The sequence below is a fragment of the Armigeres subalbatus genome, chromosome 1, assembly GCF_024139115.2.
Source record: "Armigeres subalbatus isolate Guangzhou_Male chromosome 1, GZ_Asu_2, whole genome shotgun sequence".
Lineage (NCBI taxonomy): Eukaryota > Metazoa > Arthropoda > Insecta > Diptera > Culicidae > Armigeres > Armigeres subalbatus.
Genome location: NC_085139.1, coordinates 55,800,835 through 55,826,887, shown reverse-complemented (window position 1 = coordinate 55,826,887; position 26,053 = coordinate 55,800,835). Strand labels below are relative to the sequence as shown.

Here is a 26,053-nt window from a genome sequence, read left to right as displayed (position 1 = left end):
AAAAATTCCCTCAGAACAAACAATCCGTCAGCTAGTTGCCTTGGTCGCCGACTTCGTCATCCGCGTTACCGCCTTCCGTCCATCCTTGCGCTCATCGGAAGCCGATGGCAAATGGAGTCATTCCATTTCAGTCAGCCAGTCAGTGTGCTTCCCGTGCTACCCCCTGCTCCCTTTGACCGAACCTTCAGGGCGCGACGGAAAAGGAAAAGTACTCTCCGAAAGAAGAAACTTTGCCCAAACAAACAAATTGCTGTCAATCGGAAACAATTGCAGCAAAGTTGCCTAAATGGAGTGTGCCATTCAAGGCACGGTGGAATGCCGGAGTCGGATCTGGAGTGTAAATTGGAAATTCTCGCCTTCCTACAAGCTCGGCGTTTGATTGTTCGATCTCCAGAAAGCTGTTGAATCGGTTCGGGTGCACTTCGAAGCCAAAATTTTGGAAGTACATTTGACTACAGCTTTGGAGTGTTCCCGGAATAATTTTGTGAAATAAATCACTGAGTAAATTAAAGAAAATGTTTGGAGGTTCTGAGTTTCTGAAACTTCTGAGATTTCAAAGTTCATTTTGAGACAATTCAGAAATCCTCATCGGATAGTATCGGATAGCACTGCAAGGCGAATGAGATCCAATTACTTGTTCGCAAAGAAGCTTGGAGCAACTCAAGGAGAGCAGCCCGACAAGCGTAGGGATTCCCATCGAGATGAATTAATTTCACTAATGGAATGAGTGAAAGTTTTTACGTTCGGGCCGTTTGAAAAGTTCCGTGCCTCAGCATTTCCAGAAGCCGCCTCCCTCCCTCACGGATGTGACATTTCAATTCATCGACGGCTTGACACGGAAGACGGGCAGGCGGTTTGAATAACCAGAAGTGCCTGTCGAATCGTTTCAGAAAATTTAGCACGAGCAAATCGATGATGGAACTGGCTGACCCTGACATCGATTTACATCATACCGCGCGCAGACTGCCGCAGGTTGACAGTCATCGGGTGGTGTTGGAAATGTAGTCGACATTTTGAGGGCTTCCTGGTGCTTGTTTGGTATTTTCACCACCGTGTGTGCACGTTTGTTCGCATTCCGCATTCTCCAATCGATTGCGTTTGAAACAGTTTCACAAGAGCAGGTTGCATAACGGGAAAGTGTGGCAGGTTGAATTTCCTGCCTTCATACATACGTTTGCAAATGACCTGTGTGACACACATAGCGAAGGTGACAAGGCTATTAGTAAAGGGCAGTTTGAATTTTCTCTTTGGGTTTGTTCGTACCGATTAAACTAACAAGCAGATGCCATGAATTATAAAATTACTTCTTCACTAAATCCGTCGTGCGGTCCTTTATGTTCCAAATTTTTTAGTTCAATCTAGAAAAAGTCGAGAAAGGTTTCTAAAAATAATCAAAAGCAAGGTAGTTTGAAAGATTCACACAGGGACAAGGGAGGTTTTCCCAAGGTTCTGGATTGTTATCAAGCTTAGCTACGAATAATTGCAAGTTTTTTCATAACCTTCTAAGCTCTCACATGAACGTGAAATACATTTCTTAAAAAACAGGACAACTTTGGTGAAGTCGACATTCGAGATTGGAGTTATGCATGGGAGCCAAAATTTCTTTTTTTAACTTGAATGGAATTTTCAGTAGCCGGCAATGATTCCTTAGAGCGGTTCGCAAGAAGACGAAATTCCACACTTTGGACGGCATGTTGTCTCCATAATGTGTAAGCCTACAAGGCATTTTTGATATAAAAAATGAAAAAGAAAGATCAACATTTCTGATTTCTAAGATTGAAGAACAACATCAAAGCATTAGTAGAGAACCCTAAGAACCGAATGCAATCCGTTTTCGAATTAACAAAATTTAGAAAAAGAAAACACATCTGTTATACAAACTCCCACTGTTCGAAGGGACAACTTGAAAGCAATTTCAAGTAAATGACGTGATTGATGTTATCAGCGCAAACAACAAACACTCGGATCTTCTGGGAATTGAAATTCGCTTTGTGTGCGTTCCTCTCACCCCTGGGGTGCACTTCTGCACCGGCGAGTTCAACCCGAAAAGAAGAAGCACGAAATCCTTTTATCTGGTTGAATCCATTTTCTGCCTGCCTGGCTGCCCCGCCTCCCTTGCTGGCGCCATACCACCTTTGGGCCATCTTTCGCTTTCCGGTTCCGTAGTCGAGTATTGTTCTGAACTTTTTCCATTCGTGTGTACGGACGAAGTCGGTGAGGCATTGGAGTGGAGATCTTCAAAAGTGTCACACTCACTGGTTGCCGCATCTCGCCCGGTATCCGTACATCTGTTGTCTGTCAAGCACGGAAGGCGGGAGATCGGCGAAATTCGAAACGAGTTTTGTTGTTCTCAAGTGAGGCGTGAAAATCGTCATCATCTACTTTTCAGTGCGGCGATGACGACGGCGCGGCAGCGCAACAGCGAACTCCAAAGCGACTACTTTGCTCGTGCGTTGTGTGTGAAGAATGATACTCGAGATATAATTTACTTTTCACGGGATAATTCCGACGACACAGCTGAGTGACGTTGGCTTTCAGAAACAGAAATACGAGAAGCAGAAATCAAACCATTAGAAGCGAGGCGAACAAAAGTTATGTTTTGTGGCCATGGCGGAAACGGAGTTGACGACACCTTCATTACGGATGCTGCGGTGCCGAATAACACACAGGGCCTCGTCAGGCGAAAGTGCTTTTCAGTGTTGCACTCGTGCTGTCTATTCTCGGGGTTGGTTCATTAGAAGGAACTATTCTGTTGCGGAGCCCCGGAAGGGTTTTTTCGCTATCCTACCGGACGCACTAACATTTGCCTCGTTCATTTGCATCCGCTGTTCAGAGTAAAGGAAATTTAAGAATGTTTACTATAATTAACTTTTAATTAAATAAAAAATACTCCAAATGAAATTCGTTTCTCTGCCAATAATGTTTTTTTTATCTTTATTAATATGTTTCTTTTTTTCATCTAAAAATATTATATATTTTAAAATATAAATATTTTTTCATTTATTTTATTTTTTGATATGTTTCGAGGACTTTTTACAAGCTAGAATTCTCAGTAGTCCTATGAAAAACATTTCTTTTCAAAAAAGGATGAAACATTCCTATTTAGGAAAAAAAACTTGATAATTGATTTAAACTGTGTAACTAAACTACTCTTTATTTGGTGAAAAGTGATTGAAATTAAAACTTTTAGCGAATTTAATTAAAAACTGACGAAAATGGAAATGAGATGCAAATGATATACGATTTAGGGAAGTTCAAGACAAAGCACACTCTATGTAGGGGCGGAAACGAAATCTGTGAACAAGCATTAAACTGCAACCTTGCTTCTCGACAAAATTTCACGGGCTCTGTTCACATATATAGCCTTTCTAAGGCATACAATGATTTATATTTGTGAACCAATTAAAAATTGATAATCAAAAAATCCTATTTTATTCCCCAAAATTCACCATGAGGTGATAAATTTAGGATATTACTGTATTCATTGGGACGGAAATAGAAAGGCTGCTGAAATGATCCTTCTTCCAATACTAAAAAACAGTGATCTGAAGTAATTTTTGGTTTGATCACACTCTTGTAGACTAATTATGGACTTCAGTGAGAGTTATAAAACTTAAAATGTCACTTGGGATAGTAGAGCTGTGCGCAGCCGGCTTTCGCATGGCTTTGCAATTTTTTTTTCAAAAGAGCATTTTTAGTGTTGAGCTTAATTTAGTTCTGTCAAAATATCCATTCCAACCAGCACAGTGTATGAAGGGCTGTGGGACAAAAAATCAAAAGAACAAAGCATCGAATGATTAAATTTAGAAAATTGTTAACATAATCTAACTTGATCGAGACAATATGAATATGTCAAGAATATGCTTCTGAACTAAAATCTAGAATTAAAAGGCTCGAAGCCTCCATTTGAGAGACACGAAGGCCTTCTGCCGAAAAGCTTAGTGGATTTGTTGCAAAAGGCTTGGAAGCATCCATCCAAGTGTTTCAAAAACATCCTTCCAAAAGGTTCGGAAACCTTCTTTCAAGAGGTTCGGAAACCTCTTTTCAAGAGGTTTGGAAACCTCCTTTCAAAAGGTTTGGAAACCTCCTTTCAAGAGGATTGGAAACCTCTTTCCAAGAGGCTCGGAAACCGCCTTTCAAGAGGTTTCGGAAGCCTCCTTTCAAGAGGTTTCGGAAGCCTCCTTTCAAGAGGTTTCGGAAGCCTCCTTTCAAGAGGTTTCGGAAGCCTCCTTTCAAGAGGTTTCGGAAGCCTCCTTTCAAGAGGTTTCGGAAGCCTCCTTTCAAGAGGTTTCGGAAGCCTCCTTTCAAGAGGCTCTCGAAACCTCCTTCAAGAGGCTTTCGGAAACCTCCTTTCAAGAGGTTTCGAAACCTCCTTTCAAGAGGTTTCTGGAAACCTCCTTTCAAGAGGCTCTGGAAACCTCCTTTCAAGAGGCTCCTCAAACCTCCTTTCAAGAGGTTTCTGAAACCTCCTTTCAAGAGGCCTGAAGCCTCCTTCAAGAGGCCCGGCCTCCTTTCAAGAGGCCCGGAAGCCTCCTTCAAGAGGCTCAAGCCTCCTTTCAAGAGGCCTCGGAAGCCTCCTTTCAAGAGGCCTCAGGAAGCCTCCTTTCAAGAGGCTCAGAAGCCTCCTTCCAAGAAGCTCGGAAGCCTCTTCAAGAGGCCCAGAAGCCTCCTTCAAGAGGCCTGGAAGCCTCCTTTCAAGAGGCCTGGAAGCCGCCTTCAAGAGGCCTCAAGCCTCCTTCAAGAGGGCTCCAAGCCTCCTTTCAAGAGGCCTGGAAGCCTCCTTTCAAGAGGCCTCAGAAGCCTCCTTTCAAGAGGCTCAGAGCCTCCTTTCAAGAGGCCTCAAGCCTCCTTTCAAGAGGCCTGGAAGCCTCCTTCAAGAGGCTCAAGCCTCCTTTCAAGAGGCTCAGAAGCCTCCCTTTCAAGAGGCTCAGAAGCCTCCTTTTAAGAGGCCTGGAAGCCTCCCTTTCAAGAGGCTCAGAAACCTCCTTTCAAGAGGCTCAGAAGCCTCCTTTCAAGAGGCTCAAGCCTCCTTTCAAAGGCTCAGAAACCTCCTTTCAAGAGGCCTCGGAAATCTCCTTTCAAGAGGCACGGAAGCTTCCTTCAAGAGGCTCAGCCCTCTTCAAGAGGGGCCTGGAAGCCTCCTTCAAGAGGGCCCAAGCCTTCCTCAAGAGGCTTCCCGGAAGCCTCCTTCAAGAGGCCCTGCCTCCTTCAAGAGGCCTCAGGAAGCCTCCCTTCAAGAGGCCCGGAAGCCTCCTTTCAAGAGGCCTCAGAAGCCTCCCTTTCAAGAGGCTCCAGAAGCCTCCTTTCAAGAGGCCTGGAAGCCTCCTTTCAAGAGGCTCAGGCCTCCTTTCAAGAGGCTCAGAAGCCTCCTTCAAGAGGCTCAGCCTCCTTTCAAGAGGCCTCAAGCCTCCTTTCAAGAGGCTCAGAAGCCTCCTTTCAAGAAGCTCGGAAGCCTTCTTTCAAGAGGCCTGGAAGCCTCCTTTCAAGAGGCTCCGGAAGCCTCCTTTCAAGAGGCTCAGAGCCGCCTTTCAAGAGGCCCAGCCTCCTTTCAAGAGGCTCAGAAGCCTCCTTTCAAGAGGCTCAAGCCTCCTTTCAAGAGGCTCAGAAGCCTCCTTTCAAGAGGCTCAGGAAGCCTCCTTTCAAGAGGCTCAGAAGCCTCCTTTCAAGAGGCTCAGAAGCCTCCTTTCAAGAGGCCTCGGAGCCTCCTTCAAGAGGCCTCAAGCCTCCTTTCAAGAGGCTCAGAAGCCTCCTTTCAAGAGGCTCAGAGCCTCCTTTCAAGAGGCTCGAAGCCTCCTTCAAGAGGCCTCAGCCTCCTTTAAGAGGCTCAGAAGCCTCCTTTCAAGAGGCTCGGAAACCTCCTTTCAAGAGGCCTCAGAAGCCTCCTTTCAAGAGGCTCAGAAGCCTCCTTTCAAAAGGCCTGGAAACCTCCTTTCAAGAGGCTCCAAATCTCCTTTCAAGAGGCACGAAGCTTCCCTTCAAGAGGCTCAGAAGCCTCCTTTCAAGAGGCCCTGGAAGCCTCCTTTCAAGAGGCTCGGAAGCCTCCTTTCAAGAGGCTCAGAAGCTTCCTTCGAAGAAGCTCGGAAGCCTCCTTCAAGAGGCCTGGAAGCCTCCTTTCAAGAGGCCTCAGAAGCCTCCTTTCAAGAGGCTCAAGCCTCCTTTCAAGAGGCTCAGAAGCCTCCTTTCAAGAGGCCCAGCCTCCTTTCAAGAGGCTCAAGCCTCCTTTCAAGAGGCTCAAGCCTCCTTTCAAGAGGCCTGGAAGCCTCCTTTCAAGAGGCTCAGAAGCCTCCTTTCAAGAGGCTCAGAAGCCTCCTTTCAAGAGGCCTGGAAGCCTCCTTTCAAGAGGCCTCAGAAGCCTCCTTTCAAGAGGCCCGGAAGCCTCCTTTCAAGAGGCCTGGAAGCCTCCTTTCAAGAGGCCTCAAGCCTCCTTCAAGAGGCCTCAGAAGCCTCCTTTCAAGAAGCTCGGAAGCCTTCTTTCAAGAGGGCTCAGAAGCCTCCTTTCAAGAGGCCTCAGGCCTCCTTTCAAGAGGCCTGGAAGCCGCCTTCAAGAGGCTCAGAAGCCTCCTTTCAAGAGGCCTCAAAGCCTCCTTCAAGAGGCCTCAGAAGCCTCCTTCAAGAGGCTCAAGCCTCCTTTCAAGAGGCTCAGAAGCCTCCTTTCAAGAGGCCCAGAAGCCTCCTTCAAGAGGCTCAAGCCTCCTTTCAAGAGGCCCGGAAGCCTCCTTCAAGAGGCTCAGAAGCCTCCTTTAAAGAGGCCCAGGCCTCCTTTCAAGAGGCTCGGAAGCCTCCTTTCAAGAGGCTCCTGGAAGCCTCCTTTCAAGAGGCCTCAAGCCTCCTTTCAAGAGGCTCAAGCCTCCTTCAAGAGGCCTCAAGCCTCCTTTCAAGAGGCCTGAAGCCTCCTTTCAAGAGGCCTCAAGCCTCCTTTAAAGAGGCCTCAAGCCTCCTTTCAAGAGGCTCAAGCCTCCTTTCAAAAGGCCTGGAAGCCTCCTCTCAATAGGCCTCGAAGCCTCCTTTCAAGAGGCCTCAAGCCTCCTTTCAAGAGGCTCAAGCCTCCTTTCAAGAGGTCTGGAAGCCTCCTTTCAAGAGGCCTGGAAGCCTCCTTCAAGAGGCTCAGAAGCCTCCTTTCAAGAGGCTCAGAAGCCTCCTTTCAAGAGGCCTCAAGCCTCCTTTCAAGAGGCTCAGAAGCCTCCTATCAAGAGGCTCAGATGCCTCCTTTCAAGAGGCTCAGAAGCCTCCTTTCAAGAGGCTCGAAACCTCCTTTCAAGAGGCTCAGGAAGCCTCCTTTCAAGAGTTTCTGGAAACCTCCTTTCAAAAGGTCTGAAACCTGCTTTCAAGAGGCCTGGAAGCCTCCTCTCAATAGGCCTGTAAGCCTCTTTTCAAGAGGCTAGGAAGCCTCCTTTCTAGAGGCTTGGAAGCCTCCTTTCAAATGGCTTCGAAGCCTCCCTTTCAAGAGGCTCGGAAACCTCCGTTTAGGAGGTTCGGATGCTTCCTTTCAAGAGGTTCGGAATCCGTCTTTAAAGAGGCTTGGAAGCCTCCTTTCAAGAGGCTCGGAAGCCTGCTTTCAAGAGGCTCGGAAGCCTACTTAAAAGAGGTTCTGAATCCTCCATTCAAAAGGTTTGGAAACCTCTATTCAAGTGGCTCGGAAGCCTCCTTTTAAGAAGCTCGGAAGCCTTCTTTCAAGAGGCCCGGAAGCCTCCTTTCAAGAGGCTCGGAAGCCTCCTTTCAAGAGGCTCGGAAGCCTCCTTTCAAGAGGCTCGGAAGCCTCCTTTCAAGAGGCTCGGAAGCCTTCTTTCAAGAGGCTCGAAAGCCTCCTTTCAAAAGGCTCGGAAGCCTCCTTTCAAGAGGCTCGGAAGCCTTCTTTCAAGAGGCTCGGAAGCCTCCATTCAAGAGGCTCGGAAGAAAAACTTTGTATGCAGGAAAATAAAGAGCCAATCAGATATGCTTTCAATAAAACAACAATTTGACAATTTTACAAGGGCGTGTACCACTGGAAAAATTAGAAAATAAAAATGATAAGTGAAAAGTTGTGAGTGATGGGAAGTGAGAAGTAGGAATCGAGAATTCCACTGAAAAGCACTCTTATAATCAATCGAGAATTGTCGACTGCAATTTGGGGTATAGGAAGTGAGATGGAAGAAGCGAGAATACTATGTGTGTGAAATGAGAAGTGAAAAGTAAAAAAGCAATAAGAGGAATATGATTATTGATATATAGCACGTGAGAAGTGAGAAACAAGAAGTAAGAGGTACAAGGAGTTTAATTAGAGAATAAAGAAAAGAAAAACACGAGAAATAAAAAATAAATTTAAAAAATTTAAAAAAATAAGCCTTAGCACGATATCTGAGCGACGCGAAATTTAAGAGAAAATAGCAAATGTATTGATGATAAAATTTGTTATTATTCAGTTATTAGTTAATCACTTGATTGATAACTAAATATCAAAATGAAAACAAGGATAACTTGACGTGTAAACAGTTTCATATTACTTCATCTGCCTTTGCTCGGGAGGGGTTTCGGAAAAGGCTACTTGGGTATAGGGGGTTTGATAATTCTGCCTACGTAGTTTGCAGGGTTTCGACTTTTCATTTCAATGAGACCAAAGCAAGCGTTTTTCGGGCCAAGGGAAAATCTTTTTTCGTTGTTTATGTTGAGAATCACCTTTCACCCATCAATCTTTTCTCTAGACTTAGCCTTGAAAGATAAACGAAAATCTTGCATATTAAATGAAAATCCTTTTTCGTTTCATCACTTTTCACCTCTCACTCACTTTTCGCGAGAATTCGAACCCAGAATAGTAACAATAATAGCTGTGGGGATGCGCTTACTCTAGCCACACCACCACGCTATCTGTATAAAAGCGTTAAGTTATTTGTTCCACATAAGCTACTACCATGTGCATTTATGGTGCCACGAAAATACTCGAAAATGAAAGAAAAAAGAGCAAACCAACGTGTGGCGGCAATCGAAGTGAGCGAAAAATGGTTATCACTCTCCAGGCTGTTTTTCTTTCCCGAAAAGCGATTTCTCCCTGAAAATGTTCGTGAGGGAGCATCATGTGCTCCTGAGATTGAGTGAGCCTTACGAACCCTGGTAGTTTGTAGACGTGCTGCAATCCACTATCCCCACTATCGCCGTTTTGAGTCGGTGTCACCCGGCTCTGCTAAGCGAGTAAAATGACTCGGCTGCCAGCCCTCGATTACACAATACCGCAATATCCAAGACAAAGTCCGTTAAGTCGCGGCCAAAATGCTATAATCAGGATCTCACTGGTATTAATCCTACTGTGCCAATTGGCACTCCCTAGGCTCATATGCGCTTCGTGCGCCACACGCTCGTATTTGTAGGCCAGCCTTCTGGACACATTTTTTGACACAGTGTAGGCTCAATTTACGAGAAACTGTAGAATATTAGATTTATAATTGTAAAAGCTTTTTCAAAATGACACGAATGCACCCCTATGGTGTTATGTGTCAGTAAAAAAACAAACAAACAAACGAACTATTTAAAGCGGCTTTGAATTTATTAAATTTCGAAAAATTTCCACAAGTCGTGTTCAAAGCTTCAGAAACTCCACACATTCAATCTGATACCTTGCTCTGAAGAAAACCCCCTTAAAGATATCTTCCGACGAACCCTCGCCGTGCAAAAAAAAAGAAATGCTACTGACGAAAGAAAAACTTTATCCTTCCGAGATCAAAAGCAATCACCATCCTCGGTGTGCAATGAACCGTCAAATCTTTATAAACTGGCAGTTGGAAAAAAGAAACGCTACTCTCTCCAATGCTGACTTTCTTCGTTCCTAGTCGGCTGCTGATTAGCAAAAAGAAATCAGCACACTTTCTGACTGGACCCGGTAGGAAACGAAAACGGGTGGATGTTCCTTTGCCGCTATGAGTCTTGAATAGTCAATGGGTTTTGATGTTCTGGACGATCTCTTCTGTGTGTCTTCTGGAACCTGGCGTGCCTTTCAACATTTTCGAAAATATTATTTCTGAGTCTGGCTGTGGTAAGAATTCGTATCGAATGTGGTAAGCGCAACCGTTGAAAAGACTAGAAAAATGCATCAAACTGCTTTTCTCGTAAGACTATTTCTAAGAGACTTTTTAAATTTGACAGTTTCTATTTAATTTATAGATTTCAACGTTATTAAATTTCAACAAATATTGTATCTGTACATATTTCAAATATATGCATCACGCTGAAAAGGTGATACATGCTTTCAGAAAAGTACTTTCGCTTTCGATGGTTCCTTAGGATCTGCTTCATACGAAGCTTCTCTTTCATTGAAAACACTCAAAACAGCCAGATTATCCCCGAGGAAAAGAGTAAACCCCACCCCCTAATCCCAATACATCAACGGTGATAATGAGCAATTGCTTCTTCCGGGGTGGAAGCAATTGATTCGTAGCCGGGATTTTTCTGCTTTCCATTGTTCAGTTGAGTATCCTCGGCTTGAGCCAGCCGAGGCCGAGGGATGTGGGCGCGGTGTAGCTTCCCGGCTTCACCCCCATCATTGACGGGCTGGAATCAATCGCTTCACTGAGCGGAAAGCAGCTCGTGTTGGATTTGGGATCCATTCGACGGATTTTCGAACCGTTCTTTCGCTTCACGTACCTACCTACGTCTGCCTCCTGCTGGTTGGGTGTGAAAATCAATCAAACGCATCGCTTCAGATGAAAGCACCAACAAAGCACTTGATTGGTGGAGTCGGAGTTGGATGCGGTGAGAAGTCTCGCGTAACGTGATGGAGGATGCCTTCTTTTGAAAGGAATAAAATCGTTGGCCCTCGTCGATCTGTGCGTTAGGCGTAGGACGTAGCTCACTATTTTTTGATTATGGTTGAGTTAATTTTGCCCAGTTAAAGTATTTTGATCTAATCTGTCCATTTGACCACAAAACTCGTCCTCGTTTTAACTATTAGATTGGTAGTTTTGCCAAACAGTTTCGGATTTTCTCTCTGAGTCGTAAAACTCATTCATCTTAACTAGAACTGTGCTCATTGAACTATAACTAATTGAAATACAACAAGTTAAATAAAAAAAGAGAATTTTAAGTGAAAACTAAGCAAATTGTCCTTTTCCAGTAACTCCATAAAACATGGCTTTTATGAAAAAAAAACCACTATTCAAATTCAATTTTTTTCCGTTGGCAAACTCTTACTTCGGTTTTCGAAAAATGCTATTAGGATATTTCAATTTCAACCACATGTTGATAGGGTTCTGCAGCACTGATTTGTTTACATGTAAATAAATTCAGAATGGATTCCAATTAATTCATCAGTAAGCAAATTCTCCTGCAAACAAGCTCTTTGTCCCATGAATTCCATAAAAGACCAATTACTGGCTCCGCATCCACCAGGCAAAGAATTGCTCCTTCGGAACTCTCCTCATACAAACAAATTCAACACACAGGAAATAAATACGGATTCATCTACCTCGGTTCGGAGTCAGACACCGAGCCACATCTCAGTCAAAATGTTTACCATGCACACACACATAAAGTGCCACCAGCTGCATGTAGGATGCAACTCGGGGCTATCCTTTCCATAGAAACAACAAAAACCCGAACACAAAAGACAACTTGAGCCCTACTCCAAATCCATGGGCCCATTTGCGTCCATTCTAGAAACCAACTCAATATTTATTCTACATATTCCGAACCCCCGCCCAGGTCCTAGTCAATGCACCCAGTTAACCGCACCTGCTGCCGTGGCTCTTCCACCACGACAAGCTACTAACTAAACCCATTATTTATGCATCAAACGAGATGAGGGAAATGCACATTCCTTCCCACCTTGCTTGGTTTCACCTTCACCACCACCACCACCGCCGTCAACGACAAAACACATAATCAAACTCTGCGCCGGGATAGAATGGGAACCTACGGAGAATGACCCACATCCTGGTGCAACTGCAGCGCCAGGCAGGCAATGTGAATGGAAGGAAGCACACCGGAAAGCGTTCAACAAATGTCACTCCATTATTTACACTCTTTCAGATGGCACTTTTCTCACTTTGAATCTGTCTTCAGCAGAACAGACACCAGTACTGACTGCCGGAGAAACCGCTCTTCCCAACATTACTGGATTTCTGCACACACCACTTAGCACCTTCTGATCTCGGTGTTTACCTTGGAGTTAAAGCATTTTTTTGCGAATTAGTCAGTTTTTTCTGGTCTTTACGATGATCTTAATTTTTTACCGCAAAGCAAAAACAGTACCGCGAAGCACTAGACATATTCTGCGCACCTTCTGCATAATTTTACGCACTTTCGGCTGGTTTATGGAAAGCCAGAAATTAATGATAGTTCCGGATAACCAGCATAACATTATTATACAAGTGTTGAAGAAAATAATTTTGAGACATTTGCAATTAACTTAGCAATTTTAATAAGGGCCAACTTGAAAGATTTTCATTCTGGGCGATGGACAACTACAGTGATTTTTTTAAGATTTCAGTCGATTTCGTTTTTTTCTTTATGAAGGCTATGCTACCATCATCCTCAGAGTCTTCCTCTGCTGCTATTTTGGGCAGTTTACGAAATCCACATAGCAGAAAGTGCTTTATGCTTATTAATTTTTGCTTATTTCTATGAACTTTCAAACAGTTACTCACAATTTTGGTTAATTTCATCGAATGAAATCGTATGAGATCGACGCGTGAACGCGTGTAGATGACAGCAAATAAATTTCGCTGCCACAAATTTTCTTTTGTTGCTAGAGTTTTCCAAAGTTAGAAAATATGATATTATCACTAAGGCATATCGAAACAGAAGACACTTTAATTACCAGCAGCGCAGTTCCACCAAATTGTTGAAACTAACCTTGTCGACGACTTCGGTTAAGTCTGCATATTAGATACTGTGATATTCTACATTCATGTTCGACAACCACTTTATTTATCTTTGTCTGCACACTCAACTAAACTCCCCTATCTCTCTAGGTATCCCAACCAGGATGCCACATCCTCCCCATGTACAAAATAGAAACGAAATCAATTAATAGTCTTCTAAATATTACACATTTGAAAATTATTGATATTATTCAGAAAACGCTGCGGTCGCTTGATAATCTTATACTTTACCCTTAACATTACCATCAACTACTTCCATTTCTGGGGTTCTTTCAATGAATCTCTTGAAATGCTTGACGTTCCAATCGAATATTTTGTGTGGTGCCATATCGTTAACAGTAGCCCGCCTTTCTCCAGCCAGTTTCATCACTTCATGCAGCGTATTCCTATATACTGGCTCCGCTTTATCACCTTATCGCTTATCAGGAAGGGAGGAAATGTATAGACCGGTCATCGGACCGGATAGTCTGCACACCGTATCGAATGACAACGGCCAACGATGTATCAACTTCGTAGCCTCCCGCGGTATGGTAGTCCGAAGCACCTTCTTTCCTCGCAAAAAATATCCACAAGGAAACATGGAGATCACCTAACCAAGAAACGGAAAACCAAATCGACCACGTTCTAATCGACGGTAAATTCTTCTCCGACATCACGAACCTCCGCACTTACCGCAGTGCGAATATTGAATCCGACCACTACCTCGCTGCAGTATGCCTGCGCTCAAAACTCTCGACGGTGTACAACACGCGTCGAAGTCGGACGCCGCGGCTTAACATTGGTCGGCTACAAGACAGTCTACCGTCAGCCCAAGAATACACGCAGCAGCTGGTAGTGGCACTCCCAACAGAAGAGCAGGTAGGCGCAGCGTCTCTTGAAGATGGCAGGAAATATATTCGATCCGCCATTGGTAGCACCGCATCCGCTGCACTTGGCACGGAGCTTCTGGATCAGAAGAACGACTTGTATGACGGTGAATGTGAGCAGTTAGTTGAGAAGAAGAATGCAGCATGGGCGGGAACCTTCTTACAAACGAGCGTGAGGTGATCCAAAGGTGGCGGCAGCACTACGAAGTGCACCTGAATGGCGATATGACAGACAACGGTGGCGGTATGGTAATGAACCTAGGAGCACGCGCGCAGGACATGCGACTTCCGACTCCGAATCTCCAGGAAATCCAGGAGGAGCTTGGCCGGCTGAAGAACAACAAATCCTCTGGGGTTGACCAACTACCAGGAGAGCTATTTAAACACGGTGGTGAGGCACTGGCTAGAACGCTGCACTGGGTGATTACCAAGGTTTGGGAGGAGGAAGTTTTGCCGCAGGAGTGGATGGAAGGTGTCGTGTGTCTCATCTACAAAAAGGGCGATAAGCTGAAATGTGGCAACTACCGCGCAATCACATTGCTGAACGCCACCTACAAGGTACTCTCCCAAATTTTATGCCGCCGACTAACACCAATTGCAAGAGAGTTTGTGGGGCAGTACCAGGCGGGATTTTAAGTGAACGTTCTACCACAGACCAGGTGTTCGCCGTACGTCAGGTATTGCAGAAATGCCGCGAATACAACACATCATCTATTTATCGACTTCAAAGCCGCATATGATACAATCGATTGGGTCCAGCTATGGCAGCTGATGCACGGACACGGATTTCCGGATAAACTGACACGGTTGATCAAAGCGACGATGGATCGGGTGATGTGCGTAGTTCGAGTTTCAGGGGCATTCTCGAGTCCCTTCGAAACCCGCAGAGGGTTACGGCAAGGTGATGTCTTTCGTGTCTGCTATTCAACATCGCTTTGGAAGGGGTAATACGAAGAGCAGGGATTAACACGAGTGGTACAATTTTCAATAAGTCCGTCCAGCTATTTGGCTTCGCCGACGACATAGATATTATGGCACGTAACTTTGAGAATATGGAGGAAGCCTACATCAGACTGAAGAGGGAAGCCAAGCGGATCGGACTAGTCATCAACACGTCGAAGACGAAGTACATGATAGGAAGAGGTTCAAGAGAAGACAATGTGAGCCTCCCACCGCTAGTTTGCATCGGTGGTGACGAAATCGAGGTGGTAGAAGAATTTGTGTACTTGGGCTCACTGGTGACTGCCGAAAATGATACCAGCAGAGAAATTCGGAGACGCATAGTGGCTGGAAATCGTACGTACTTTGGATTCCGTAAGACGCTCCGATCGAATAGAGTTCGCCGCCGTACCAAACTGACAATTTACAAAACGCTCATTAGACCGATAGTCCTCTACGGACACGAGACCTGGACGATGCTCGTTGAGGACCAACGCGCACTTGGAGTTTTCGAAAGGAAAGTACGGACAGTACGTGGAGGAGGCGAATGAACCACGAGTTGCATGAGCTGCTGGGAGAACCATCCATCGTTCACACCGCGAAAATCGGAAGATTGCGGTGGGCCGGGCACGTAGCCAGAATGTCGGACAGTAACCCGGTGAAAATGGTTCTCGACAACGATCCGACGGGCACAAGAAAGCGAGGTGCGCAGCAGGCATGGTGAATCGATCAGGTGGAAGATGACTTGCGGACTCTCCGTAGACTGCGTGGTTGGTGACGTGTACACACTAACTTTTTCTTTCTCGAGCTCGGCAAAATCGGGCACCGCTGTAGCTCAGTAAATTTCAGAACTGAACTTCGGCATAAAATTTGGTTTATTACTGATTTTCGGCAAAATATTTACCATATCTCAGCAACTGAAACGTCACTTTTACTGAAATCTCGGCAAAAATCATGTTTGCTGAAACTCGGCGGTGCCCATCTCGGGAAAATAAACAAAAAATGCTGAGATCTCGGTGAAAAAAATTAAGTTTGTAGCCATGGACCAAGCCGAATGGAGAAGACTCTTATATACCGCACAGGCCACTTCGGCCTTAGTCTGAATAAATAATAATAATAATAATAATCCCTCAGTACATAGATGAAGAAACTGGCTAGTCTTCAGTTTCTTCGTTCCAGTTTCAAAATCTACCTGTCTGGCCGTGAAGGCCGATCAACGACGGATGAGATGTTTAGCCTGAAGATGATCCTTTATGATTTTCAAAAGTACAACTTGCTGATTCACCATCTGTCTATTGATTTCAAAGCAGCGTACGATTCAGTGAAAATTAATTAGCTATGGCAGATAATGTCTGAACATGACAGCTTGATGACTCGAAATGAAGTATTCGGGTTGCAGACGACGTATCAACCGCGTTTGGGACCGTGGAGAGATTGAAGCAGAGTGATGCGCTTTCAAATTTATTGCAAACTATCAGACCGGACAAACTTCGTTTCGCCTAAAATTAATTTATTCTCTGCTTAGATCTCGACTTATGCAGAAGTTTCTGCTTCATTTGTATGGGAGCCACCTTTCCAAAGAAGGGAGGGGTCTCGAACCATCTTCAGAACCTTCCCCGGCCCCAAAAATCTTTGCATACAAATGTTCACGCCGAGTAGTTTCGGAGTCTATAAGGTTCAGACAGACAGAAATTCATTTTTATGCATATAGATATTGCACTCGAGGGGGTGATTAGGAGATCTGGTGTGCAGAAGAATGACACTATCCTCACATGGTCGCATATGCTCCTGATCTTTGCCAACGAAGTTGACTACATTCGATCGTAGGGCAGTAGTGGAGGCTTTTACCCTAATCAAGAGGGATCCGGTGAAGATAGGCTAAATCATCGACTCTATCAAGACGGAGTACATGGTTGCGGGTAAAGACAAAGGTAGACCCACAGAGAAACAGACGTCGCACTTGTCGAACATCGAACAAAATGCAATCAAAATCATCGTCACGAAAGCATTGTCGCCCAATGCTAAAATTACGGTGTGTGGCCAAGCGACAACCAGATGGCGGTAGTGCGCAAACGTCCACCAAAGGTAGGCTGACCAGATCATTTCGGTGAAAAAACGGGACAAACGCGCTTGACAAACGGGACATGTTAAAAAACCTTGTGATAAAATTGAAAAACAACTCAAAGTTTAAAATTTATGAGCTTTTTGCATTTTTCGTATAAGAAGATAGAAATATTGCAGAGTGTATCATTCACCACTATAACATTCTATTGCGGTTGTGGAAAAATAATAAACTACAAATATTTCACTTTTCAAAACAAAAATTACAAATCTCTCAATATTTAAAAAATGTAGAATTTCTTGTTCCCATGTGTTCAAAACTAAAGTGAGACTCATGCAATTTCGTCTCAAAAAGTAAAAAAATCTGGCCAATTTATAGTCTGGTTTACATGTCGGACATGGGAGCGAAAATTGCAGACAAGTTTCTGATGTGTAGCCTTAAAGTATGCGAGGATCTTAAATCTAGCCTTTATTCGGACCGAATTTTCCCTCGGTTTGAATCTACCTTAAACTTGATTTTGTTCAGTTGATTTTTAAATATTTGTTTCATGCATTTCAGAATTATTCAGAATGACTTAATGTTTCGAAAAGAATCAAATGATTGAAAAATATGTGGTACCGTGTGGGACCGAATTTCTACAGCACCGAAATCCGTCCACCTCATGAGATATCAATTTAGAAATTATTTATCTTAACCTGTTCAGATACTTGACAGTAAGCTTTTAGGGCATTGAAATGGAAAGTAGGCTTTGAAACTAAAACAACAAAAATCAAAAACATATTTCCACCCACCAAACGTGGAGTTTCTGCCGCCATATTTTTTGCGGGTAGAGTGTAATTGCACCAAAAGTAACTGTGTTTAACTGCTAATTGCGAATCATTACATAAGATAAGCGGAATACAAATCGAAGGGATCCCTTCTCAAGGTGCGTTTTAAACTATTTACAGAGGTAGTTTAGTCAATCAGTCTGTTTCAGATTAATTATTTTGTTAAACAATATCTGTACGAATTATGATTCTTTGATTCGAAACCCGTCCACTATGGGAGGATTTCGATTCAGGAGTAGTTGAAATTTTTATTATTTTATCATGTTTTTAGTATTTCTATTTTCTAGCCCCTTTTTCACATACTAAGCTGCTTAAGTGTACGGATTTCGATGCCCGCAGATTTAAAAAAATGGATTTCCTACTTCAGAAGATTCAAAAAGAATAATCGGAAATGAACTTTATCTGAAAATTGGAATGTCTGTCCCTGCGTTTCATTTAATTTACGTTTAGGCGTGACCTGAATTCCAGGAAATACTTGCTTACCAAGTTACTAATTTCTTTCAATCCACTGATGAAATTGGCTAAATTTTAATGCCTCTGGAATAAGCAGAATAAAAAAAATCATTGAAATGAAACTGTATGAAAAAGTCTTCCGGAGAAATGTTGTCATTAAGCATTAAAAACCTTAAGAAAAGTCGAACAATGGAAAATGCAAAACGGCATAGATAGCATTCTTTTAAAAGTAACACTAAATAATATAACATCCCACACTTTGTTGATGGGTTCCGTCCCCTTTCTTTGTTGAGAGATGAGCCAGTCGAGGGCTGCAAATCTCTCTAAAAGAAACCAAAAAAAAACTATTTTCATGTATTTGATTTTAGATTCCTGCCTGAAATAATGAATTTTTTGAATGATATTTTAGAAGAATCAATGAAAAAACGGGACAAATTGAGGATTTTTTAGATTACGACGGGACAGCACAAAAAGGTCTAAAAAACGGGACTGTCCCGTTAAATACGGTACGTATGGTCAGCCTATCCTGCGCCAGATGCAGGGCACTGAATCCGTGGTCAGCTTCACACACAGCGCGATAGATTTCGTGGCGGAAGTATCTTCGCAACTGCTGGATCTGGGAAACACATAGTGTTTGTATATCGGTGACGCCTCTTCCTCCTACTGTACGTGGCAGGGTGACTCTCTCAATGGACGATTTTGGATGGCGCATGCGATGCTTGGTGAACGCCACTCGTACTGCTAGTTTCCAAGCCAGTCCTGGCCTACTTCACCACCCGGAAACTGTATGTCAACAAGTGCACGGCAAACGTGTTTATCGCCTTCACTTTGTTGCCGGCCAACAATAAGCTCTTCAAATACCGTTGATACGATGCAAGAACTTTTCCCGCAGCTCTTTCTTGATCGTCGTATGGCGAATTCCTTTCAGTTGCAGGGAACCTAGGAACTTGTACGTTTCGCCTTCAACCATGTTTCGAATCTCCTCCTGTTCGTTGACGCAGAAACTGTCGGCATCCACCAGGTGACCCCGGTGTAGATGTATGGATCGACATTTATCGATACCAAACTCCATCCGGATGTCGTTGCTGAATACCGTTACAAGCCGCAGAAATTGGTGCAGCTTCTCCACAGATTCTGCAAACAGCTTCAAGTCGTCCATAAAGAAGGTGTGGGTAATGTTTGTACTCCTTTTCCCACTCTTCAAATGATTGCCATAGTTGTGTTGGTTGAGTGCTCTGCTAAGAAGGTTCATGGCAAGGCAAAACCATAGAGGACTGAAGGCATCGCCTTGGAATATGCCCCTCCTGATGCTGAGAGTCCTGGACCGTAACACCTTTTCTCCATCGGTAATGTGTAGGGATGTGCTCCACATCCCTATAGCGTGCTACATACATTAGCCTGATGACGTTACCGTCTATCTTATACAACTGCAGTACCTTAAGAAGGTACGAGTGAGGTACTGAGTCGTATGCCTTTTTATAGTCGATATACTCCATGCTCAGGTTTCTTTGCTTGTGGGTGGTTTGCCCAACAACGACTGCATCAATGATGACCTGATCCTTGCAGCCTCGTGTGCTACGTCGACAACCTTTTTGTTCCTCGGTCATCAGGTTGTTGACGTCGCAATGGTTCTGCACCCTCCTCGCTATTACCGATGACAGCACTTTGTACAGACTCGAAAGGCACGTTATTGGTCTGTACTTGGCTGGGTTCAAAGTGTTCCGATCCTTCGGCAGAAGATAAGTAACACCCCTAGTGATGAATTCCGGTAGCTGCCCGGGGTTATCTAGTACCGTGTTGAAGCATTCCGCCATCCGCCCGTGGACCGTTGTGAGTTTTTTATACCAGAAATTATGCACAAAATCGGGTCCTGGTGCAGCCCAATTCCTGGTATACCGGGTAGCCTCACGTATGTCTTGGGCGGTCACGTTGATAGCGGTCATGTCTCCAATTCCACCACAATATTGCTCTTCTTCTGCCATCCAGACCCCATCGCCGTTGTGTATGACGGGGTTCTCCCATAGATTGGACCAAAAATGCGTGACTTCTCCAATCTCCGGAAGGCCCTCGCCAAAGTCGGCTTTGTCGTTTCGGATGTGGTTGTAGAACTCCCTTTCGTTGATGTTGAACATTCGATTTTGCTCCTTCCTCTTCGAACATTCTCCATAACGTCGCAGTCGTTTGGCAAGAGCACTTAACCGCTGAATATGGGTGTCGAGGATCTCAATTATGTTCGCCTCGGTGAGATCACGGAGTTCTGTGGGTTTCACAATTTCAACAACATTCCGAACTAGCCTCGATGATCGACTCCCCTGCTTTTACTGTGTTAATCGACCAACCTTTGACCGCAGTGTGTCTCCAGACGTCGCATCCACGCGGGTTTTCGTGCTTTGGGGCGTGCGCGTTCATCACTCTCACCTTGTGGGCGTGTTCGCAATCCCAACGTTCTAACAACAGCCACTGCAGCCGAATACACGATAAATTGCAGCACCTCAAGGTGCTCCACGGTTTCCAAGTACTGTGACAAAATATCCTGGTTAAGGATGCTTACTGTACTCGTCAACCGATAGGAGTACTGCAACTTGGGTATCCGGTGTCGGGACATGGGGTCTGTCCCACGGAACTGTGTAACTGCTGTGCCCATATGATTAGCTAGTTCGTCCTTCAATTGCTGTCGTTGCAATTCCACTGTTGGTCCTGGAGCGGCGGGTGCAATCGAATCGCGAAGCTTGATGTACTCTACGTCTTCTGGAGTCAGCATATTATGTGACACAATAGCTCTCTGGCGTGTGTACATCTTGTTCTGGTCAAGCTGGGGTGCAAACCGATGGAACCTCTTATTGAACATCTCCAGCATCGCCGGTCTGCCGGACATATCCGTCTCCATCCTGGTGCAAACGTAGTAGCAACGGATCACGTACTGATTCATCTCCCTTGTCCACATGATCCGTTGCCGTCGGCGGCCCGCTAACGTGAGTGATTGACGTCGATCAACCACAGCAACATCAGCAGGTGCAGCATTGCCTTGGTGATTTCTTCTGCTGCCGTTTCTGTTTTGCCTTGTCGGCACGGGCTGAGCCCGATGACTAGAGGGTCGCTGTTGCACCTCTCCTTCCTCTAACCGCTGGCCGCTCGCTCTGTCCCCCGTTCCAGGACCAGCTCCAGTAGGGGCTCCCTCCTCGGGCAATCGCATGGGTGGTATTGTTCTTGAGCGTAACTCCATATTTGGGTGTGCTTTCATTCCCGGAAGCTACGGGTTCTGCAAAGTTATTTAATTCTTTACAGTGCTAAATAGCTAGGTTCAAGCGCCAGTGCTCGCCCGAGGGTGGTTTTTCATTGGTGCTTAGGAATTGGGCCTTCAGCTCCCACCTACTCGAAATGGTGGTTTTTCATGGACGCCCAGGGTATTTCACCTGAGCTCCCACCTACTTACTATTACACCTACTTACTTATTATTACTATTATTATTATTATTATTTATTCAGACTAAGGCCGAAGTGGCCTGTGCGGTATATAAGAGTCTTCTCCATTCGGCTCGGTGCATGGCTACACGTCGCCAACCACGCAGTAGTCTACGGAGGGTCCGCAAGTCATCTTCCACCTGATCGATCCATCTTGCCCGCTGCGCACCTCGCCTTCTTGTGCCCGTCGGATCGTTGTCGAGAACCATTTTCACCGGGTTACTGTCCGACATTCTGGCTACGTGCCCGGCCCACCGCAGTCGTCCGATTTTCGCGGTGTGAACGATGGATGGTTCTCCCAGCAGCTGAAAATAATGTGCAATATGATTTTTCACATAATTTACCTGCATATTCCGCATTGGGTGCTCTACGGAAGCTATTGGTATTTGCGGACGCTATTGGCGATTATTCAAGATGGCTACTGCCTTACAGTGAGAGAAAACACACTTTCATGATCTATTATTCGTTACAAATTTACATTCTACTCACGTGTTTTTTTTTAGTTTTACCTAACTCACTGATGGATTAAGCTAAATTGTAGCTACAAACATGTTACAAAGTTTCAAGAATTTTGACATCTATATTGTTGGGGATCCAATGAGAAATGTTTTTGGCCAACCTTGACCAAACACCACCCGGGAAACTTGTTCTAAAATGGCCACTCCGGAGTCAACTCGTCAAGAACACACGCTGGAAATAATTTCAAGAAGTTTGATACCCATATTGTTGATGTTCCCTTGAAAATTGTTCATGGCCACCTATGACCCCTCGAGGAACCTGTTCTGGAATGGCCAATTGAAGATCTGCACGTCTGATGGACACAAATCAATAAAAATCAACCTGCAGATAAAATATCAAGAAGTTTGATACCCATATTGCTATTTACCTATCGAAATCCACAATCAGTATAATCTATGGAGGACATGTCCCTAGAAATCCGGATTTTCCGGTGATCCGAGGGTCCGGACCGGTCCAATCTTAAAACAACATGATAACACATGACAAAATTCTGAATCGAATGAGCCCAAAATGGTTGAAAACGGTTAAAAATTGCCAAAGATATAAGTATATTAGTTTCGTGGGTACCCGGGTACCCTGCTGGCCATTTAAAGGGTAAAAAAATGTCGGAGCCCCTCCCACCACCCCTCCTTAATCAAAAATTTAGTTAACCCGTACAATCGATTTTGGCCGTCATTATTGTGGATATGACAGAATTTCAACCTCCTACTATGAAAATTCATTTAGATATCGCGAATTGAATTCCAATAAGGTACCCGGGTACCCAGCCGGCCACACAAGGGTTAAATAGACTAAGACCGCTTGAGGAGTCCTTCGTTGACGAATACCAGTTCGAGATGGCCGATCAACGACGGATCAGATGTTTAGCCTGCGGATGATCCTTGACAAGTTTCAGGAGTACATCTTGCAGACTCGTCTGTTCATTGTTTCCAAAGCAGCGTATGATTCAGTGAAATGAAATGTGCTGTGGCAGATAATATCTGGGCATGGTTTTCCGACGAAACTGATTGAACTTATACGTTCAACCGGCTTGATGGCTCGAAATCACGTTTTAACATGGACATCGACCTCATTGGAGTCGATCGCTGAAGATGGAGACTCTACCATGATAAAAAAAAGGTTTCGGATAGAGATAAAGGTAGACCTAGTGATATTGGTGCTGAAGTAGTACTTGACTATAAAAACTTCCAATGAGTATACTACACTAACGATCTGTTCGAAACGGGTATCTGGGAATAACTCTCTTCAAAATCGCATTAAATCTTCACTCATATTCAATTAAATTCACTTAAATCCTACTAAGTTCCGCTGTAATTCTGCATAACTCCGTGATTCTTTTGAAGCTTTCCTGAGCCTACCAGAAGCTTGTCTAGATTATGTTTTCATTGTCAATTTTCGCTGGTTGTGTATGAAATATTCCTGAAGGCCCCCCTCGTCACAAATAAAACAAAATTAGCAATCAAATATATCTTATATCAAAAGGAAGAAATGTGAACAGCATTCTTTATTTTATTAAGGTCGCGGTAATAGTTACAAGATACCCATTCTCAGAAGCAATTGACATTGGGATTTCTTTTAGAACTTTATTATTTCCGGATTCTGGATCTTTCGAATAAGCCAATACACAAAAAAGGCTTGGAATCACTTCTCGTCCTTCATTTCGCAGCGCAAAAGGATGACTCATTAAACAACCCAACACATCTTCCAGCAATTTTCAGGCTTGCTTGACTCCATCCGGATGAGCCGCACCAGATTGAAATCAATTTCATGACACTAGAGATCAGCCTTCCCCCCGAGTCTTAGAAACATAATCCTCCAGTCCCCGGGAGTCGTCTGTGAAGGCTTTCGTTCCCTCCCCCATAAGTTGATCCGCACAGTGTATATGAGCGGAAAATCGGATTTACTGCGAATCGACTTTTTTTCTCAAACAGAGCACCGGATATCCAGAAAAGGGGAAACATCTCCGGATCGGGCCTTACGATAGGAACCTTCCGCCCTTTTCCGAACCCGCGTTCTGGGCGGGAAATGGCGTGACGAGAGATAAAATTTTTGGTATTTTATTATTCGCCTTGCGTTCATCTCGGCCCCATCTGGTATTCGACGGAGTGTAGGAAGGGCGAAGGGATTTGAGCGCAAAATATGTCAGCCGATGTGGATTTTGTCATGATCGGAGATAAGTTTGCCTCCGAGAAAAGGGGCTCGGAAATATTTGATACGCGATACTCGCGCCGATTTCAATGCCTCCGGCGGGTTGAAAAAAAATAGTTTCAGCGGAAAAATTCCAACGCGCGCTCTACTCGCGGAATGCGATGATGAAAAAATCCACGCAGCTCTCAATTGAATTGAAACTAAACCCATTTTGCAATTTTTCATCAACTCCGGTGCCACGAGTGCCGCCGTAGCCAAGCGATTTTGATTGAATACAGAGCTTCGGTTTCGGAGAATCAATTATTTTGGCAGCTGCACAAAAACCGGAGCATTGATTGATTGGGTTGTGATTTATCTGGAAGGTGTTGTCTTTTTGCGGGATTTTGTTTCAAAATTGCGTGGTATTTTGTATTTTCGGAGTACTCGATAAACTGAATTCTGTGCTTTCGCTTCAAACAGTTTATTTGGATGAATGAATACGATAAAGCCCCTTTTCAGGTGTTTTGCTCCATCACAGTGATCGGAAAACCTTACTTATTTGTGTATTGAAACTACCATTGACCATAGAACTTTTTTTTTTAGGTTTGTAAGATTCTCGAGGGGACGCAAAAGAGATTTGAAATCGGGACCAAGGTTTCATCTGACAAGCCACGAAAAGATCCTAGGCATAGAAATAATCGAACACGTAATCAGAAGATTGGCAAACCACGTGGTTACTTGCAAAGTCAGCTACATTCTCACGTATATCTCCCAAATTATCATCCACGGTTTAACAAATGTCCCAATACCGTGACATCCTCCAGAACGCGCAAACCACCAACAATCAGTGATTTATTCCCGTACTCACCCTCCTTTCTTTTTCGTTCGCAGATTTCAACGGCGACGGCAAACCGGACAACATCACGTTCATGATCAAACGCATCAAGGTGCACAATCTGAACGCCCTCAAGGATACGAGCTATCGTTTCGCCGGCAACTACGGCGTGGAAAAGTTTCTGGAGCTGTTCTCGGGTGAGTCTTTCCGGCACTTCCCTTTCCGTTGATGTTTTATCTGCGAAGAAAGACCGTTGTTGTCTGATAGCGCCGCTTCGCATTTATATCCACCGCAAAGAATCATGCCCGGCGTTGTTATTGGTGGGTGGATGCGAATAGGTGTGAAGCCCATCAACCTAAATAGAGTGGAAATGGCGCTCCGAATAAAGTGTGGAGGTTGAACTCCCAGGCAGAGGTGCAGACAAACAATGGCATTTTATTGCACTTCGCATACGTACGGACCCACATACACAGAACCAACCATCAGGGAGAAATGTACCGAAGGCAGTAAATTCACTCCGACGGAATGTTTAACTAGCTACCAGGCAGTATAGTGTTATGTGGGAGGGAGTAACGCTGTAATGCATTCGAAATGGCGCTGTCGATGGACGGAACCAACAGAGAAAGGAGCATACACACACGGGCACAAACGAAACCTAACAATCGAAATGGTTTTATTGGCGGGAAAATTTTTATTTCCAAACGAATCGTTTCGTTCGTTTTTCCAAACGACTGAATGCTAGTGGTGCTAAACGGGGTCAACCATAAAACACGTAATCATTTTTTAAGTGGAGTGAGAGCTACTTGCGAATAATCTTCATGCGAATTGCAAATTGACCACCTTTCTCGCTGAGTACTTCTTAGTTGGTTTCGCTTCCCACAACTGCCACCCTGCTCAATATTCATAAGGCAGTTTCCCATTTGTTAACCACGAGGTCCCTAACATTCCAGGGAAGTCGAGCGAAATTACCAATCGAAATATTCCCAGATCGGAATGGGTGTCTTGAACCCAGACGCCTTCAACTATGGAAGGTCAAAATGGAAATGCTTAAAATATGACCACGTAGTTTATGTACGTCCTCTATGATATTTGGCAAGCGTGTAAAGCGTCGCAGTTTGT

The 26,053-nt window shown here is 44.4% G+C and overlaps 1 protein-coding gene across 1 annotated transcript in view; it reads left to right on the top strand.

The window, feature by feature from the left end:
• The window catches only part of LOC134206184 (uncharacterized), a 152,020-nt gene extending 126,545 nt beyond the window's left edge, over positions 1-25,475 (top strand). The window contains exon 3 of the mRNA XM_062681875.1: positions 24,991-25,475. Within this exon, the coding sequence (XP_062537859.1) occupies positions 24,991-25,163 (173 nt within the window). The 3' untranslated portion in view covers positions 25,164-25,475. The remainder of the gene's footprint in view (positions 1-24,990) is intronic.
• The last annotated feature ends 578 nt before the right edge of the window (positions 25,476-26,053 follow it).